At 50.3% G+C, this 20560-nt stretch overlaps 1 protein-coding gene and 1 long non-coding RNA gene across 3 annotated transcripts; both read right to left on the reverse strand.

Annotated features, from left to right (window-relative positions):
* Positions 1–214: 214 nt before the first annotated feature.
* LOC119521021 (zinc finger protein 544-like) lies at positions 215–2194 on the reverse strand. The gene is given in 2 exon segments (XM_037818983.1): positions 215–1893; positions 2133–2194. A coding segment is annotated over 1 exon segment (702 nt). The 5' UTR covers positions 1212–1893; positions 2133–2194; the 3' UTR covers positions 215–509.
* An 836-nt stretch (positions 2195–3030) lies between these two features.
* On the reverse strand, positions 3031–19603 carry LOC119521026. Of its 2 annotated transcripts, XR_005214278.1 has the most exons (7): positions 19379–19603; positions 12614–13210; positions 12149–12474; positions 7851–8584; positions 7216–7602; positions 6819–6902; positions 3031–3771 (listed from the first exon to the last, which is right to left on the reverse strand). It is a non-coding gene; the product is annotated as an uncharacterized LOC119521026 (long non-coding RNA). The 2 variants fall into 2 exon arrangements; XR_005214277.1 differs by having other exon boundaries at positions 7216–8584.
* Positions 19604–20560: the final 957 nt, after the last annotated feature.

Genomic DNA, 20560 nt, shown 5'->3' on the forward strand with positions numbered 1-20560 from the left:
TGTCTGGAAAATCTCTGGTAGCTGCGAAGGCATGTGGCTGGCATCTGCTCCAAAGTTCTGGTTTCAAAATGGCCTTCTCCCAGGACATTCCTCTCTAGGCTGCAGTTCCTAAAAAATGTCACTCTTAGTTGCACTTGGGGTATTTGTCCTCTCTTAGCTTCTCTGGAGCAAGAGTCTGCTTTCAACGGCTGTCTTCAAACTGTCTCTCATCTGCAGCTCCTGTGCTTTCTTCAAAGTGTCCCTCTTGGCTGTAGCTCCTCTTCAAAATGTCACTCTCAGCTGCACTGAGTTCCTTCTGTTTGTCAACTCATTTATATGGCTCCACTGATCAAGCATGCCTCCATGGATATTAACTCATCAGTCATCACCCACAGCTGGGTGGGACGCATTTCCACGCAAACAACCTAATCCAAATGTTCCAACTTAATCCCCACTAATATGCCTGCCCCACAATATCGCATCAAAGAATATGGCTTTTTCTGGGGGACATAATACATTCAAACAAGCACTTATGGTTTCTGTCCAGAATGGATTTTCTGATGTGAATGAAGGTGAGAGCTCCCAGTGAAACCTTTTCTACACTGACTACATTCAAAAGGTTTCTCTCCAGTATGAGTTCTCTGATGCACAACAAGGTGAGATCTCCCAGTGAAAGCTTTTTCACACTGATTGCATTTATATGGCTTCTCTCCAGTGTGAATTTGCAGATGCCTTGTAAGCTGAGTGCTTTGAATGAAGGATTTTCCACACTGGTCACATTCATAGGGTTTCTCTCCAGTGTGAGTTCTTTTATGTTCAACAAAGGCAGAGCTTTGGCTGAAGGACTTTCCACAATGAGCACACTTATATGGCTTCTCACTGGTATGAATTCTTTGATGTACAATAAGGTTAGAGTTCCACCGGAAGGATTTTCCACATTTGTGACATTTACATGGTTTTTCCTGTGTATGAGTTCACTGATGCCTAATAAGTTTGGAACTCTGGGTGAAGGATTTCCCACATTGGTTACATTCATAAGGTTTCTCTCCAGTATGAGTTCTCCGATGTACAACAAGCTTAGAGCAACAGCTGAAAGATTTTCCACACTGACTACATGCATATGGCTTCTTTCCAGTCTCAATGACATTATGAGGAAAATATGAGGCCTTGTGGAAGATTTCACGGCCCTCCTTACATCTGAATGATGCCTTTCCAAGATTGCTTTCTACCATTTGTACAAGGCACAAACTCTCAGAACAGGTTTCCCCACACTCATCACAAGCACACTGACTTTCTCCAAAATGTACTGGCTCATGTTCATTCGGAGACCTGCTACGGTTAAAGAGGTTTCCATATTCCTTACATTCACCACTATTCTCCACTAAAAAAATTCTATTATGAAAATGAAGGGAGATACCATAGTTGAAAGACTCACCACTAACAGTATATTCATAAGGTTTATTTTCTGTTTCAGATTTTGCTAGTTTATTCAAGTAAATGCTGTGACAGAAGGCTTTAGTACTTTGAGGATTTTCACAGGGCTTCTGACCTGCCGACTTTCTGATGATCAATGAAAACTGAATTCTATTTCAGCCTTTTAACTTGTGAGTCAAGCTTATGGAACTGTGTCCTTGTAGGTAATGTCTGAGGTAGAAGGCTTAAATGCAGACTATAGTGTCTCCCAACTTCAAGCTGAAAATGTTTTTCTTAAGCAGACAGTCTCTCTGAGGTAAGTACCATTTCACCCAAAGAGTGCTGCGCTTCACTAGGTAGTCCCTCCAATCCTGCACCTCTCCTAACGACACAGACCAAGGACCCTCTTCCCGTGAACAGCGTTTCATTTCCAAGCCATGGGACAATTCTTCCCTAGCAAAGCCGTCTTTGGAAGCGGACTCTTTCTCTTTAAGTGGAGTACTGCAGTTGGAAAGAAACCCAAAATTGCTGAATTACTAGAGAAAGTCTTAAGAGTGGGTTGGTGGCAATTACATGGAACTTTGAATAGGAAGTGAGATATGCTAGGTTAGTATAGGTTCGAGTGAAATAGTGACACACCCCAAAGTAATTTGGGCAGAGAATAAAAAATATATTTACAGCCTCCCCCCTCACCCCACCGAGGAGCCGGGGGAAGGTGCAGAGGTGTTCGACTTCCTCACCTGGACTGGTGTTGATGTTGTCACAAACACTGGGACTGGTGGTTTGATGTGCTGAGCCTTTGATCATGGGACTTGCCCTTATGAAGCTCGTTACTGCAACGGAGAGGCTAAACTTGCATATAATTGTGCCTAAGAGTCTCCCCGAGTGCCTCTTTGTTGCTCAGATGTGGCCTCTCTCTAACTGAGCCACCTTGGCAGGTGAACTCGCTGCCCTCCCCCCTACGTGGGACCCGACTCCCAGGGGTGTAAATCTCCCCAGCAATGCAGGATATGACTCCCAAGGAAGAATCTGGACCTGGCATCGTGGGACTGAGAGTATCTTCTTGACCAAAAGGGGGATGCAAAATGAGATGAAATAGTTTCAGTGGCTGAGAGATTTCAAATGGAGTCAAGAGGTCACTCTGGTGGACATTCTTATGCACTACATAGATAACACCTCTTAGGTTTTAATGTATTGGAATAGCTAGAAGTAAATACCTGAAACTACCAAACTCCAACCCAGTAGTCTGGACTCCTGAAGATGATTATATAATAATGTAGATTACAAGGGATGACAGTGTGATTGTGAAAACCTTGTGGATAACACTCCCTTTATCTAGTGTATGGATGGATGAGTAGAAAAATGGGGATAAAAACTAAATGACAAATAGGGTGGGATGGGGGGGATGGTTTGATTGTTCTTTTTTTACTTTCATTTCTTATTCTTATTCTGATTCTTTCTGATGTAAGGAAAATGTTCAGAAATAGATTGTGGTGATGAATGCATAACTATATGATCATACTGTGAACAGTTGATTGTATACCATGGATGACTCTATGGTCTGTGAATATATTTCAATAAAACTGAATAAATAAATAAATAAATAAATAAATAAATAAAATGTCTAAAGAGAGGGGGAAAAAAAAAAAGATTGGGTTGGTGGGATGAAGGTGACCACAGAGTGTATGAGGTGTCTGTGGACTGTTTTTAATCTGAGGAATGTAATATGCATGCAGGATGTGAAAAGGAGGCATGGATCAGCAAACAGGAAGTAAGCTGTAAACAGGAAATAAGTTGTACAAAATAGGGAACAATAATGCAAAGATGACCTAGGAGGATTGATCCTCAAAAAGAGCATAGGAGTAAGGATAAACAGGAGGGTGAAGATTAAAGGAGAAATCCACTGAAAGAATTTGACCTACAAGGCATAAAGCACTCAACACACCATACTTAGATTGCTGAGATAGGATATGTAGTAGGCTGAGAAATGGCCCTTTGAAAGAGATCCCACATCCCAACCTTTGGAACCTGTAATTGTTAACTTATTTGGAAAAAGGGACTTTGCAGATGTGAGTAAATTAAGAATCTTGAGGTGGGAATACTATCCTGGATTATCCAGGTAGGCCCTAAATGCTATCAAAAGAGAAGCTGAGGGAGATTTTACAGAGAAAGGACAAGATGATGTGAGAACAGACAGAGAGATGTGAAGATGCTGGCCTTCAAGGCTGTGAAGTGGCCATAAGCCAAGGGTGCCAGCAGCCACCGGAAGCTGGAAGGAGGAGGGAACGATTCTCCCGCAGCGCCCCTGGAAGGAGTGTGGCTCTGCAGCACGATGACTTCAGCCCAACAGCACTGATTCTGGACTCCTGGCCTCCAGAACTGGAAGAGAACAAATTTCCATTGTTTCACGCCACCCAGTTGGTGTTAATTTCTCCCAGCAGCTACAGGAAATTAATACAGGATCCTAACTGGTGCCTCATCCTAGAAGACCCAGAATCTAAGTTAGTCTACTTACGTTCAGGGTCTGGATCTCGTAACAGCATCTCATACTCCAATAATGACTTACTATTCCTTACTCACCAATTCTATCATTTACTTAGGGGCCTCAGGGTGAGAGAACTCACATCACCCACGCCATAACTGATAGCACTGTGCTCCCTGAGACGGCACATTCAGCGAGATTTCGCTGCAGGCTGACTCGGCAGTTTGGTGACTTCGGACAAGGTCCGTAGCCTTTCTGAGCCTCATTCCCTCGGCAGTAAGCCAGGAGTAAGAATTCTCGGCATACAAGGTTTGAGGATTAAATGAATTAATATGTGAGCCTGGCAGAGAGTGTGGCGTAAGGTGTGCTTTTGTACCTGGTGCTGTCAAACCTGTCGCCCTTGCTAGTTTTCTCACCTCTGCTGACGATACCACTAAACTCTAATGATGAGTGCAGCTTAAAGCCCCAGGCTTCCAGCTCAGGACACTGGTCTGGTTTCTCCTGGATCCCCCGTTCGGTTATCACTCTGCTCGTTTTACTCAGGTAGCTGCACACGTCTAGTACTATCAAGTCTCTCTGCCCAAGTCCCCACAGTCCCTTCTCTGTGGTTACCAGGACACAAGGCTCCCGTCTGGTAAAGCATTAACTATACTCCTGCCTTGGCCATCTCTTGCCTCCTAGGAAGATGCTTCCCTTGTGTCAAACGAAGACTCTTTAACCCTCTTGGGCAAGGTTCCTACCTATGCCCCCCTCCTCCGCCCACCCCAAAGTCATTCTCATTTTCAAGACTCTGCTGTATTCCTCTAGGGCACTGTCTGAGAACTCCTGATGGAAAGAACTTTTTCAAAGATATCATGCCCCACTGAAGGGGAACAATGGGGTATTCTGGGGACAAGGAGGAGAAAAGAAATCTTTGGTGACTGAGATATGCCCAGCTGTGCCTGTTGTTGAAAACCAGGCAAAGGAGGATAAATGTCCTGTGGCAGGATGTCTGTCAGGATCACAAAACGAGGAAACATAAAGTTCAGGTGAGCTGGGCAGGAAAGAACATTTATGCCAGATGAGAAGAAGCTGATGATAAACTAAATTCAGAATGACAGCATTTGAGGCATGGTATGAGGGGCATAACTGATTTGACACGAGGGATGTGGCTAGGGTGATGCAAGGAGGACCAAGGATGAGTAAGTGTAGGTGAGACTTCAGGGGAAGAGACACCAGAGGCTGCAGGAGGTACACACATTGCCTCCAGCCTGGAGGAACACAGGGGCTGGTGGGAAGGGTACGTATATATATAACGCATACTGCCAAGTGAACGAAGCATGTTGGAAAAGGCTGCATACTGCATTGGTTCCAGCTATATGACATTCTGAAAAAGGTATAACTCGAGAGAAGTTAAAAGATCAGTGGTTGTCAGGGGTTCAGGAGGATAAGCAGGTGGGCAACAGGGCATTTAGGGGAGTGAAACTCTTCTGTATGATACTGTGATGGTGAATACATGGCATTACGCATTTGTCAAAACCCACAGAACTGTACACCACAAAGAATGAACCATAATGTAAACTACGGGCTTTAGTTAACAATAATATATCAATTTTAGCTCATCAACTGCAACAAATGGACCACACTAATGCAAATGTCAATAATAGGGGAAACCATGAGTGGTAGGAGAGAGGGGCTAGATGGGGACACTGTACTTTCTGCTAAATTTTCTGTAAATCTAAAAGTGCTCTAAAATTAAAGTCTATCAATTAAAAAAAACAAAACACAAAACAGATAAAACGTCAGGAAAAGAAGCCCAATTAGTTGAGGTGATGAACATTTCTAAATTGACTGTGGTGATGGTTGCACAACTCTGTGAAAACACTAAAAACCACTGAACTATGCACCTTAAATGGGTGAACTGTATGGTATGTGAATGAGAACTCAATAAAGCCACTAAACAATAGTTTTAAAAAGCCCAACTAATACGACACTGGGAGGACAAGGAGGTAGCAGCATGGGATTCGAGGAGGTGGGAAAGCAGGTCCAGGAATGGTGACCGTGGTGGACTGAATCCACCCCCAACAAAGATATGGTCAAGTTCTGACCCCTGGGCTGGGGGGTGTCAACTCATTTGTAAGCAGGACCTTTAAAGATCCCCTTGGATGAATCAGGTGAACCTTGATCCAACATGGCTGAAGTTCCGATAAGCAGAGGAAATTCAGACTCAGTTGCTAGGGAGAAGCCAGAGAGGAGACAGGGATCGAGGCAAAGACGCATCTGACAAGCAAGGAGCCCAGGACTGCCAGCAAGCAGCACCAGAGCGCTACAGACTCGGGGAGAGCATGGCCCGGCCGGACCCTGATTTGGACTTCTAGCCTCCAAAGCTGTGAAACAATAGAATCCTGTTGTCAGGCCAACCCATTCCATGGTATTTGTCATCGCAGCCCCGGCAAACTAAGACAGTGATTTTGGAGGAATTCCTCTGGAAGGAGTGGGCCACTGGCATTCCCTAGAATTAACAAGTTCTTATCACACCTCGGGATGATGAAGTACAGGGAACATCCGGGATGGGGGAGGCTGGACCTCCAGCCGCAAGGCAAGGGCAAGAGGAGCTGCCCCTCTGGGGGGAGGTCAGAACGAGGGGCTCGAGAAAGGGGGGAGGCACGAGGCCCGGGAACAAGACAGGCTGCAGCGGGAGGGCAACCAAGGGGGTGACAGGGATGTGAGGTGAACCTGACACCAGCAACACACCATTCTCTGCGGGCTGGGCGTGGACAGAAAGGCTGATGTGGACGAGAACACAGCACTGCCTTCTCCGCCAGGATAAGGCAGTGGGGAACTTGTGAACAAGCCCACCCCAGAAGGCCTCCCCTCCTCAGATCGCAGGGCCCAGCGGAGAGCTCTCTAGCCCCTAGCCAGCTGACCATGCGCTGCAGAGGCTCGCCTGCAGCCCTGCCCTCACCTTGGGGAGGTCCCTGCTGCACCAGCTTCAGGAATTCTGCCCGCTCCAGTTGGGAGAGCACGCCCGGCACGGAAAGCAGAAACCCTAGTCATGCGGAAAGACAGAACTCGGTCGCCTGCTCGGAGACAAAGAATCGTGTCTAGAGGCACAGCCCCTCAACCTCTAGGGTGGGAGGCAGATGGAAAAGGAAGGGCCTGGTGCTATCCCGAGGCAGCCGCCCACTCCCTGGACTACAAGTCAGAAACCTCCGAAGAGCGACAACCCCCAGGACCTGTGCCGATAGTGCGCTGCTTCCAGAATACACCAGCCCAGCCCGGCCACACTCGCAGAAGCTCCAGAGAGAGAAAGCTCCCGCAAAAGCAGATGGCCATTTTCCAGGCAGAGCCGCCTCACTCACAGAGACCAGGTGCGCGAAGGCCTCCAGGGTCACGTCACGGTACAGGGTCCTCGGGGTGGGCTCCAGGTGCCCCCACTCCTCTGGGGTGAAGGTCACGGCCACATCCTCAAATGCCACAGGTGCCTGAACCATCTCAGCGTTACTGCTCGGCTGGGGTCCTGCCGCCCCCGCATGGAGGGTGGGGGCACGCAGCAGCCCAGGGCAGGGAGCTGGTGTGTGTGGACGGTGTCCACCGTGTGCGCATCTACGAGGCGTCTGCGTCTGGGCTGTGCTCCAAGCAACACGGACACCAGGCGGTGAACATCACACAGAGGCAGAGGGTGCAGCGGGCGGGATTTTACTTCTCTGAGCACCCCGCCAATCCGACCAACGAACCCAATTTCTGGACTAGAAACGATAGGATTCCCACTGGGAGACGGTCACCCCCAGCTTCTCTTCAAAACCACAGATTCAAAGCCAGCAAAAAGGAAGTGCTGAAGCAGGGACCGGCAAACTCCGGCTCACGGGACAAAGCCAGCTGTGTTCTTTTTCTATTAGGCTATGAATGACTTTATGTTTTTATAAGAATGTGTAAAAAAAAGAAAAAAAATACACAAGAGAGGCTGTACGTGGCCCACAAAACTCAAAACACTTACTATGTGGCCCTTTATGGCTTTCCAGGCAGGCTGGCAGGCGAGGGCCGTGATCCCCGGCCCTGCAGTCCGTCCACGCTGGCACCTCGGCTTCTCACCGCACTGGCCAGACCCCGGGCCGTGCTCCGACCTCCCTGAGGCATGTGCCCTGGCACGGCTCTGAAGACAGCGTCGCCCAGCAGGGGGTCCCATCCTAGTCACTGAGCATCCCCAAGAATGGAATGGTCTGGCCTCGGAGACCCTCAGGCTGGAGGGGCACCGACCCGTGGCCTCCAGGAAGCAGCCAACACCTGAGGGCAGTGACCCGGGGCAGCGCCCAACTCAAAGGTCTCGTGGCAGAGCCCTGCAGACGTGAGGGGCCTTCTCTCCCCACCTCTGAATCAGGAGACAGTTTTCAAGCAACCACCACACTCCAACGGGACGCTTCTGAGATGCGAAGCAAAGACACCAAACAAAATGTCTGAACTAGAGACGAAGCCCAGAAGTGAGGCTCGTGCAAGGAGCCGATGCCTCATGAGGGTCTTGTCCGGCAGGAATCCAGGGGTGCAGCCACAGCGGAACCAGCCTGTGAGGGCCGCTGCGGGTGTGCCGGCCTGGGAAGGAGGGGACGTGATCCGAGGCCCTGAGAGCGAACATCCCCAACTCACCTGGGATGGGCCTGGCTAGAGGAGAGTCTCCGTTTCCTCCTCCCATCGGAAGACGCCGCTGTGAAGAGGACATAGTCCCAGGAGGAGGTGCTGGGGTGGGGGAACAATCAGGGATTCAGCCACCCCAGTCCCCTCACACTCCCCAAACCCACGCCCAACCCCGAGCAAAGGAGAGGGAACAGGGGATCAGGGCAGCTCCGGCAAGTCCCCACACGGGCCTCGGACGGCATTATCTCCCTCTCTCGGCTCCGAGGACAGCCAAGGTCGCCACACAAGCCTCCCAACTGCAGGCGTGAGCTCAGACGGCCTGAGCCGGGGCCTGCAGCCAACACCGGGCTGCCCACGGCTCAAGATGTCTAAACTGTGCACTCACAGGCACACAGCAATCCCTCCACAGTAAGGCAAGAAGGGCGGGTCTTCCTGTCATTTTAAGAAAGTAAACATAAGGACTGGGGGCAGGATATCAAAACAACTGTACATTTTTAAATATCACAACTAAATGTGAGTTGGTTACCTTCCAGAAAAAGGTATAATTCAAAAACATCACAATTAAGCATGAGCAGGTTTCAAAAAAATATATTGTACAACTGAAAAATTTCACAATTGAACATGAGCTGGTTTCCTCTATCGCCAAAAGTACAATTTAAAAATATCCCAATTAAACGTGACTTAAGCCCATCCCCACCTCCCCAAATTGCAGTTTTAAAATACCACAATTAAATAAGCACTAATTTTCAGGAAAAAAAATTGTATAATTTTAATATATCACAATTAAGCATGTGCAGATTAAAAGAAAACTGTCCACTTTAAAATAATCTGAATTAAACATGAGCTGGTTCTCCCCCTAAAAAAGTACAATTTAAAAGGTCACAATTAAATGTGATCTGTTCCCTTCCTCCCAAAATTATACAATTTAAAAAGATCGCAAATGTGAGCCGGTTTCAAAAAATAGGTGAGGGTGGGTGAGGAGGCGGCCGGGGGACGGGAAAATCCCCAGGACGGCCAAGGGCAGGGCCGCCCTCCCGACCGCGCCCACAGTCCCCTGCCTGACCGACTTTGCTCCTGAAGTTTCCGCCTTGGTCAGCAAACGCGCTCCCCGCCCTCTGCTAGTCTCGTGTCTCGGCTGCCGTCACCGACACAGCTGGGCAGAGCCTCGCCCCGAGTCCTCGCCCACCCGCGCCTTCCACTCGCCACACACGCGGGACCCCCGTCTGCCCGGACCCACGCCCGTGCTCACACCCACGCTCACGCCACCAAAGTGTCTATTTGCACGGTTCTTCCCAGTTCACCAAGAACTTGGGCCTGATCCCCTCAAACTGCGAACCCCATTTGGGCCAGAGGAGATGACAAAGAGCCCCTCCAGAAAACAAACACCCCCAGCTCATCATTCTGAGGGGAAGACATGTGCCCTTTGCTAGGTTTGAGTCTGGTTTTCCTCCAACAAGCCCATTTCCCCTGGAGAACTGAGAATCGCACCACGCGTCCGGGAAAGTTCAGCAGGTCTCACCGCTCCACGAGCGCCATCCATCTGCGAAGCGCCAGGTGCCGAGCTCCTCTCCCGGCCGCTGCACAGCTCAGGGGCCCGAAACCTCGCAGGTGGGACCACGTAACCCCGTGTCAGTCAAAGACATGAATGAAAAGGCACTGGGGCTTCTGACCACAACCCCCCGCCGCGGCTCACGCCCCCGCCTCCTCGGCCACTCAGGCTGCACATCCTACGGGCTCCACGGTTTCCCGCATTTGATCCTCCCTGAGACTGCAGGAGGGAGATTATCAGTGTTGTCTGCCCTTCTGTGGATGAATAAACGGAGGCAGAGAGAGCCTGAGCAAAACGGAGGCCTCACAGCTGGGGCCCGGGGAGCCGGGAGCTCGGCCGCTCTTGGTCCGAGGCTCACTGTCCCCCTGGCTCCCGGCCCCCCTTTCCCGTACACCCCACTTCCGCCCGCTGCCCGTCTGCTTTCCTAGCATTCTCGACCCTGGGTCACCCTTCAGTCTCTCTCGCCTGTTTTTTCAGCACATTCTGCCCCACTGCCACCCGCTGCCCTCTGTCCACTCCTGCCAGCCTCAGTCCTGGGTGGAGAAACCACATGGTGTCTTGGACCGGTGGGACGCTGGGCTCCGCTGAGCGTCGGCTCCATCTCCACACCCAAAGCTGTGAGCCCACGCTTGCCCCACCTCTGGGCCTCTCTCGCCACTGGACTCCCTAGGGAGGCACATCTGCTTCTTAACCGGCTCCAAGTGGATGACTCTGCACTCACCAAACCTCCTGGCACACGCACTTCAAGACTGCACAGTCGCCCCCCCCCCCCACCTCCTCCTCTGTCTCCTCATAGGAGAGTTTTCCTTCTGGTCAAGGGGACTCCTGTGTCCCAGTGCTCGGCCCCCATCCCCAGTGCCTCATCTCCTCAGAGATGAGCCCTTGACAGAGCAGCCCACCCTCCCGTCTGCCCCTCTTCACCCCACAATCTACCTGCCAATGGTGTTACTTCAAACCCTGCCCTTCTCCTCCCTGACCTCCTACCCCTGAACACACACAAACGAGCACCAGGCTCGAGAAGGCGTGCCTGAGACCCCATGCAACGCTCTCTTGTCCTGGTGCTCGTGGTCATCCGAGGAATCTCCCAATGGCTTTGTCTTCACCCTCTGACCTCCTTCCTCACCCAGAGGTCGCTTAGGATGACGGCTGGGAATACACTGCTGCAATCAGACTCCCTGGGCACACAGTCTTGCTCCACCACCCCCTGCTGTGGGGTCTGGAGCTGGCCTCCTTAACTTCTCAGCCTCAGTTTACTAATCTGCAGATATCTGTAATAAAAGCATGCCCCGCCTCTGGGGCTGCTGCAGGATTAAACAACCACACTTGTAGAGCTTAACGCCGCACCTGACACACACTAGGGGCACAGCAGATTTTGTCATAACAATTACACTGGGACATAAAATTCCCTGTCTGTGCCTCTTCTTGCTCTTTCTAGTCCCTTTTCCTCTTTAGCTTCCTGTGGGGTGGGGTTTCTAGTACCGGCCCAGGCCTCCTGTCGCCCCCACCTGGCCCTGTACACCAAGGGCTCCCCAGGCTTCATCTTCAGCCAGACCTCCCTCCTGGGCTCCCCAGACTTGTCCCCCCCCCAGCCATGTCCTCTACAAGCTCCTGAACGCAATACACCTGACAGTCACTGGGGATGTCTCTTCTCACCCACTGTGTGACCTCCATCCTGTCTCTAACAGAAATGCAGCATCTGCCTCAGCCCTTTCTTTTCTTGGCATACTTGTGTTCTAGTTATTTCCACGGCCAGATGCTTCTACTCTCTTAAGTTCTCTGAAATCCAACACTGCACCTTCCACACCAGCACAACCTTCTCCAGCCCCCGACAAGTCTCATCCATGGCCGGAGCTCTGTCTGAAGTCAAATGGAACCCCGCACCCCTCACTCACAGGACAGTGTCCTTGCTCTCCACACCTCCTGTCCAGCCCACCTGTGCAGCCCCCTCTCACACTCTGTCCCTAACTTGGGGCTCCAGCAACACTGCAGGCACCCCCAACGCACAGGCCCCTCCCTGTTTCCTGGTGCTTGCTCACACCATTTGCTTTGCCTGGATTGACTTTGTCCACTTGGAAAACACTCACTTTTCCTTCAACCTGAGTTCAAGGTTCACTTACTAGTGGAAGAAAACATAGCTGTGTCCTAGGGCTGGGCAGCCTCTGGGGTACAGGAGCCTCCTCGCCTGGTGCCCCTTTCAGGAGGCCCTTGGCCACTAGCTCCTCCTGCACCGTGCGCCTCTTGGGAGTGTGTGGGCCAAAGATGAACTGATGGAGAAGAAAAGGGCCGGAAACCTTGTGTGCCAGCCTGAAACCCCAACACCAGCCGGGTATGCCACGCAAAGGAATCTCGGCTCTTCTCTGCAGAAGGTCAGCCAGACCCTCCCGACCTTGGAGTTCGAAAGCCCTCGGCCGGTTTGCATCCCTCTCGGCTCCCTCAGGTGCTCCTGCAGCAAAAGAAACCCGACCAGACTGGTCCACCGCCCGCCCCTGCAGCTGGAGGGACCCCGGCTCCCAGCAGGAGGCGCCCGGCCCCCACCCGGCGCTGCAGCCAGGACCGCGGTCTCATCAGCCCCCTCTCCGGACCTTCAACAGCAGCGGTCCCAGGTGGGCCTGCCCCCTCGGCCGGCGCTGCCCAGGTCACTGCGGGTCGGTCTGGCTTCTTCTTCTGCCCCCGTTCCTTCCAGGTAAGACCCGAACCCTAGCTGGAATTGGAGCGCCAGACCCACCAGCGCCTGGAAAATGGCGGCTTTTCCGGTGGCCCACGGAAGTGCAAGAGCTCGGAGCGGTGAACTACAAGTCCCAGAAGGGAGCGCGGCTTCGTCATTTCCTCCCGGCTGTGACGTCTGTGCCGGCCACGTCCGGGCGTGGGCCCGTGAGGCGCAGCGCGAGCGAGACCCAGGTTTTCCCTTTTGGACTGTCTCGTCTTGGGGTTTGGAAGTTGCCCTAGCTCGGCTTGTGGGTCGGGCTCTGCCCGGGGGCGATCGTCTCCGCTCGGCTCCGGTGAAACGGTCAGCTCTGATTCACCTCATCTGGCGGCCGGCGACCGGGCCGCAGCCCACGTCTGAGCCGCGGGCGGCCGTGGCCGCGACTGCGGAGATCGCGGCGGAGTCGAGGTCGGGATTCGGGTCTGAGCTACGCTTCGCACCATCCTTTCCTCCTGGGTCTGTCCAACACCGAGACCTGCGGAAATAATGAAGACCACCCAATGAGAACAGGAGAAGGCTATGCGGAGCTTTCTGCCAAAGCGAGGGAGTCAGCCGCCATCGACTGCCTCGGGCAGATACTCAGCAGTGGGCAGGAGAACTAGAAAGCTTTATAGTGGATACAAGGAAGGCTTTGGGTATTCTTTGATTGGAGGCTGTTGGCGTGGCGAAGCTGGAGGCAGCTAACTACAAGCGTGGCTTCCTGTGTGATTGGTCAGGGGAGCATATTTGGCTTTGTTTGGTCTTAAATTGGAAGCGGGTCCAAAAACGAGAGAAGCCCGCAGTCGATGACCAAGTCATGCTATTTTCGGCCGGTTACTGCAGAGGTTGTGGATTTACTTCCTGGGCTGATTGTTGGAGAGGTTGTGGGTCCAGAGCTGTATTTTTATATACTTTCTGGCCATTGCCCGTTTGTATATTTGGTCTCCCACTGTTTGGGTCTTGAGGTTGGAGACCCGCCATCTGCTGATCCCTTCTAGCTCTTCAAGGAGGAAGACAGGAACCCTCCTCAGGCTGGGACCCTCTGGCCAGAATCACTCAAGCCCTTCACAGCCTTCGGCACAGTGAAGTCCAGAGTTGTGTTCTGTGCCTGGGTGCTCTCCCAGTTTTCCTTGCCTTGCCCCTCATAGGGCTGACCTCATTGGTGACCTACCTAGCAGCCATTACTCACATTATTATTCTTTACTAACATGACCCTGAATTTGTTGATTCTTTAAGGGAGTTTGCAATCTGTCCAACTCCGCAAAAGAGAGGCTTGATGGATTCTAAGCTAATCAGAGTGGTCTTGCTACGTGATTGGATTAGGCAAGAGTATTCTGGCTCGTGAGAAATGACAAGTCTGCTGGGAGCTTCTGGGGACCCTTCCCTCCTTTTTAGAAATGGACTTAGGACAGCAGTGTGTCCCCTTTTATTGCCTCTGGATCGTGTTGTCAGTAGAGTGTGGAACAGTCACAGCCATCCTGGGATCGTGAGGAAGCCAGCTCAGGAGGCAGAGTGAACCCGCTGAGGGTGGCAGAGCAGAAAGGTGGAAAGAATGGGAATCAGTGATGGGATCCTCCATGAGATACTGCCTGCAGCCACCTCAGAACTTTTTGTTGTGAGATAATAAGTGTCTTTGTTTTTACCATGGAAATTTTCAAACAGACTAGTATAATGAAACCCCAGTGTACCTGTCTCCCAGCTTCATTGACTGTTAGCATTCTACTTTTAAAAATTCATCTCTTCACCTAGTCAGTGCCCCACAATGTATTATTTTGATGCAAATCACAGAAATAAATTTTTATTCATAAATGCCTAAGGCTATATATCTCTAAAAGATAATGACTGTTTCCAGAATGGGCAAACCATAGAGAGAAAGTAGACTAATGGTTGCCTAGGGCTGGGATTTGGGGGGTTGGGAAGATACAGGAGTCACTACTGAGTACTGAGTTTTTTGGGGGAAGTGATGACAATCTAAATTTGATTATAGTGATAGTTGGACAACTCTGAATATATTAAAAATCCTTGAATTGTACACTTTAAGTGGGTGCTTTGTATGGTGTTCTAGTTTGCTAATGCTGCCAGAATGCACAACACCAGGGATGGATTGGCTTTTATAAAAGGGGGTTTATTTGGTTATATAGTTACAGTCTTAAGGCCATAAAGTGTCCAAGGTAACACATCAGCAATCAGGTACCTTCACTGGAGGATGGCCAATGGTGTCCGGAAAACCTCTGTTAGCTGGGAAGGCATGTGGCTGGCGTCTGCTCCAAAGTTCTGGTTTCAAAATGGCTTTCTCCCAGGACGTTCCTCTCTAGGCTGCAGTTTCTCAAAAATGTCACTCTGAGTTGCACTTGGGGTATTAGTCCTCTCTCAGCTTCTCTGGAGCAAGAGTCTGCTTTCAACGGCCATCTTCAAACTGTCTCTCATCTGCAGCTCCTGGGCTTTCTTCAGTGTCCCTCCTGGTTGTAGCTCCTCTTCAAAATGCCACTCTCAGCTGCACTGAGTTCCCTCTGCCCATCAGCTCATTTATATGGCTCCACTGATCAAGGCCCACCCAATGGGCGGGCGAACACTCCATGGAAATTATCTCATCAGAGTTATCACCTACAGTTGGGTGGGGCGCATTTCCATGTAGTCACTCAAAGAATTCCAATCTAATCAACACCGATAGGTCACCCCACACAAGATTACATCAAAGATAATGGCGTTTGGGGGACATAATACATTCAAACTGGCACATATGTTAAGTGAATTATATCAATAAAACTTTAAAAAAAATCAACAAAAGGTTTCCAATGCCTATTGGAAAAAAAGGAATAATTTAAAAAATGACTTTTAAACATGTAACTACAAAAATCATTAACCTAAAAATATTAGCAATAATTCCTTAATATCTTTCAGTGTTTAATTTTCCCTATTGTGTCTTTTTTTTTTTTTTTAACATTTTGTTTCTTCAAATTAGGTTCCAAAAAAGATTCGCACCTTGCACTGGGTCCAAATGTGCTTAAGTACCTTAATTTATGGGTTTACCCAAGCACATTCTTTTTCCATTTATGAAGAAACCAGGTTAATTTTTCCTATACTACATTCTAGATTTTACTAATTGTATAATTATGGTGTAATTTCTTCTGTCCCTTTTTTTTTCCCTGTAAACTGGTAGTTGGCTCTAAAGGCTTAATTAGATTTAGGTTTGATTTTGTTTGGGGTGGGGCAAGAGTCTTTCACAGGTGCTACATGTGTTTCCTCTTACATCATAGCAAAAGGCACATGATGTCTGGTCATTGCACTTTTTGTGATGATAATTTTGATCAGTGGCTTCAGGTGCTGTCAGCCTGATCCATCTATTATAAAGTCTCTCTCACAGTTTTCACCTAATGGTTTTAGTAGTCCTTGGTGATCACTGCCTACCTTCATTATTTCATTAGGGGTTGCAAAGTGATTTTCTGTTACAGGTTTGTCTTTTTAAACCACAAACCTGTGATCTCTGTTAGAAAAGGCCTGAGCCTTATCAGGTCTTGATTCAGTTGGTTTGGGCTTCAAGTAACCTCCCACTGAAATAAGAGTAGAGGGACAGAAAATAGTTCTAAAAGTAAAGAGCACTCAAGACAAGAATTCAACTTCACAATTTTACTGAAGTAGCACTTAAGGTAAAAGGAATAAGATTACAATGTAAAATAAATGGATGCATTACTAAGCTTGGGAGCCTTTGATCCTCCAGACGCAGCTGGATATGAAGTTGAAGAGCTCCCCTTTGTCCTTCCAGCAAATCACTGAACCTGAGGGTGGTCTCAGGGACCCCTGAACACACTGGGCATTCCTCTTCCCAGGTTCTGGGATGCATCTTGGAGATTCCCCCGATTTCCTGCTGTTCCAGGCTGAGAATCCCTGTGTTTCCATGATCCCATGGATCGACCCACACAGGTCAGAGTTCATATTATAGACAATGGGCAGTGGAGCATGTGGCAGTAGCTGCATGAAGATGAGTAGGTCTGCTGGTGGCTTGTTTCCTCAGGGAAATGAGGAGCAAGTTGTCAGCTGAAACTGTGAGAAGGGCATATATTGGCAGCAGGGAGGAGATGTGAAATCGTCACCTTAAAGTGGAGTGGTGATGAGGGCAAGGCACCAGGCCTACTGAGACGCTCACTGAGGGTGCCTAAGATTTGGGGTACTAGCTGAAAGTCAGCCTTGATGGCCTGATTGTGTGTCTTACCAGCCATGTTTGGATGTTCACGTGCAGCTGAGCAGATTTGGACTTAACCTGGGGTGGGATTTTTTTTTTAACCTAATTAAAAAAAAATGAGATGTAATCCACAGACCATAATGCCACCCTTTTAAAGCACACAAGTCAGTATTTCTGGTATATCCACAGAGTTTTGTAGCCCTCACCACAATCAATTTTAGAACATTTTCATCACGTCAGAATGTCCGTACCCACTGGCAGTCACTCTCATTCTCCCCACTTCCCAGCCCCTGGCAATCACTAGTCCACTTACTGTCTCTATGGATTTGCCTTTATATAAATGGACTCACACACTATGTGGCTTTTCTGTATGAGTTCTTTCACTCAAGATGATATTTTCAAGGTTCATCCATAAGGTAGCATGAACAGGACTTTATTCCTTTTTACGGTTAAGTAATATCCCATTGTATGGATATACTACATTTTTGTCTATCCATTCATCAGTTAATGGGCAGTTGGGTTGCCAGGTTGGGATTTTATCCAAAAATTATAATGGAGGGAGTGAAAGGCAAAGGAGTATTATGATGATCCATGGGATCTGAACTGTGCTGGGTTGATAAGACAGTGAAATGGTGACTGGGACAGCAGATTAGAGATTCTGGCAGGGCTGAAAAATATTTGGAGTTAGGGTACAGGGAAAGGGACCAAGAAAGGATGTGGTGGATGGACACTGTGGAGACTTGGAAGAAGGTGCTGCAGTGGGCAACAGGAGGGGGTGCTGAGGTGGGCAGAGAAGAGCTCTCAGGAATGGGCAGAATGTGGTGGTGTGGGGGCAGGGTGGTGGGCGAGCCCCTTCATGTGAGCGGACATCTGCCAGGAGAGCAAGGATGATGACACTGAAGATGATCAGCCAAGGAGACGGTGGATGATGCCACCAGGAGGGCTGGCAGTGCCAGGGTCTGATGTCATGGGCCTCTATACTCACTCACCACTCTTGTTAAAAGAAATATGAAGAAAATAAATGCCAACTAGGAAAAATTTAAAGCTATAGATAAATTTTTATGAGAACATGAAATACTCAGTGTTGTGCATTAGAAAACCAGGGAAACTCACTGAGGAGAATGGAAGAGTACCTCCTCAAAGGAGGATGAGATAATGCAGGATTTGAATAGACAACGCTGCTGGTTCCCAGTCTTTTCACCTCCACACAATTCACATCTGTCACACCAAACCGTTACACTGAAATTTGTTGTCGGCCCAGTGTGTCCGTGTCCTAATTCTTGTGCTAATTTGACAGTCTTTTTCTTGATGACTTCTAGGTTTGGGATCTTCCTTAGGGAGACATTTCCATCACAAGGTTGTAAAAACTATTTTGTCTTCTTGTATCATTTCTATAATTCCTGTATTCTTTAATATACCTGAAACTTAACTTTCTGAATGGAAAATATGATTTAATTTTATTCTGGACAGCTATACAGTTTCCTAGAACCACTTCCTGATTTGGTCCCCCATGCCAGTATGAAGCTGTTATGGATCCCAGAAGAGCCATGATCTTTTAAGCCAGTCTGGTTGGGTGGAACCTTTTGTTGACTGTTTCTATGCAGATGTGACTCACTCAACTTTGGTGAGACCATTTGATTAGATCATTTCCTTAAGGTGTTTCTCCACTCATTCCGGGTGGGTCTTAATTAGATCACTGGGGTCTTTTAAGAGAACTCACTGGAGAGGACATGTTCAGAGAAGCTAAAATATGTAATCCCGAGTTTGCCCCGGGGACAAGCTAAGCACTGACACAGACCCAGATGCTTGATATGCAGACAGACATACATTTGGACATGCTAAGAGATGAAGCCCAGAGTTTGCCCTGGAGAAGCTAAGAGAGGACTCCCAGATGCCTACAGAGAAACGCCCCAGGAGAACCAAGCAGAGAGAAGCCAAGAGAGACAGAAGCCCAGAGACAGTTTGGAGAAAGCCATTTTCAAACGCGACCCAGGAGCAAAGGACCAGCAGACGCCCACCACGGTGCCTTCCAAGCCGACAGAGACACTTCTATGGCCTTAAAACTGTAAATTCATAACCTCATAACCCCCCATAATAAAAACCAATCCATTTCTGGTATTTTGTGTAACCGCAGCCTCGCAGACTCCCAGCTCTGTCCCGACACCAGCACCACTCCGGCCGGGACCCCTAGGTCAACGTGGGGGCGCCCCCAACCCCGGAGCGGAAACGCCAGGTTCAGCCCGAGAACTCCACCAGGCCCGAGAGCCCCGGCCTCCCCGGCCGCGACCTCCTCGTGGAGACCGCAGCCTAGAACCTGCCCTCCCCGCAGCCCTCCGGCCGGGACCGCCGGCTCAGCCGAGACCTTCGCCGGCCACACCAACCGTGTGCCCGCCGCGGAGAGGCGCCCAGCTCGGCCCGGTCGAAGACACCCTTCCCCGGCGCAGGAAGCGCGAGGCTAAAATCCAGACCAGCGCCAACGCCCACCTGCACCCCGCGCTGGGAACCACGTCTCCGGGCCGGCGACTCGGGACGCCGCCCGCCCGCCTGGGGCCTGCCACGCAGAGGCACCCGCGGCCCTCGGGGACCCCGGAAGCACGCCGCGGCGGGGCCAGCGCCGACCGGGCAGGCCAGGCGCAGGGGGGGCGGGATTGGACGGCAGGCACTGCTGATTGGGCGACGCTGGGCGCTGGCTGGGCGGAGCATGCTCTTGATTGGGCAGCAGGACGCCGCTTGGGCGCGCTGATTGGGTAGGCTCGGGCGTGCTTGGGCCTGGACGGCCGCGCGGCCTCCTGGGGGTTGGAGTCCGCCGCTGCCCCTGGGCCCGCCCCCTGGCCCGGCGTCGCATTTGGCCGCGTGCCCCGCGGAACGTGGCGGGAAGGTGGCGGGAAGGTGGCGGGGCCGCGCCTCCCGGAGTTGGCGGTGTGGGGGCGGCTGCGACAGTGAGAGCAGCGGAACGGGCCTCCCGGAACCGTGAACCGGCCGGGGGACGACTCCGAGCCCCTCGACAGACGCCCCCGCTCCCGTCCTCCCAGGGCCCTCCCGAGTACTCGTCGGATCCACCGTTACCCGCCCCGGGGCCGCCGGAGAAGCGGGATTGGAAGCCCCGTGACCAGGCCGCGGGGCTGCTGAGAGGACTCGGGACCTTCCCCGCGGGAAGCCGACGCTGGAGGAGATGACTGACGGCCTGGCAGGGGCGCACAGCCCTGAGGGGAAAGCTGCGAAATCGGAGGCACGAGTCCGAGTAGTTAAAATGTGAGTGTGGGTCATGCTTTGAGGACAGGTTTGAAGCCAAGTACAGAACATAACTGTACTCTGCAGGGAGGAAGTACCTGTGATTTTTTTTTTTAATTCTAGGCAAATCTGTTTGTGTTTATGAATTCGGAAGAAAAACACATAAAGATTAGAAATGTTATAAAATTATCTCAACTGGAAATCCTTCTCAGCTTAGTAAAATCTACTAGAACTCATCATAGAATTTGTTCAATCGGTTGGATACAAGATAAAAAATAATCACCATAGCAAAAATCAGCCATGTATGGACAAAGAAAAAAATAATGACTTTTGAATCCTCAGCAAGTGATAAAGATATGAGAGAATGCACTGGAATCACTGCACACACCTCCTGACTGGTATCCTGGACCTATGGAAACTGGTCCTTAGAGGCAT

Source organism: Choloepus didactylus, chromosome 27 (genome assembly GCF_015220235.1).
Source record: "Choloepus didactylus isolate mChoDid1 chromosome 27, mChoDid1.pri, whole genome shotgun sequence".
Lineage (NCBI taxonomy): Eukaryota > Metazoa > Chordata > Mammalia > Pilosa > Megalonychidae > Choloepus > Choloepus didactylus.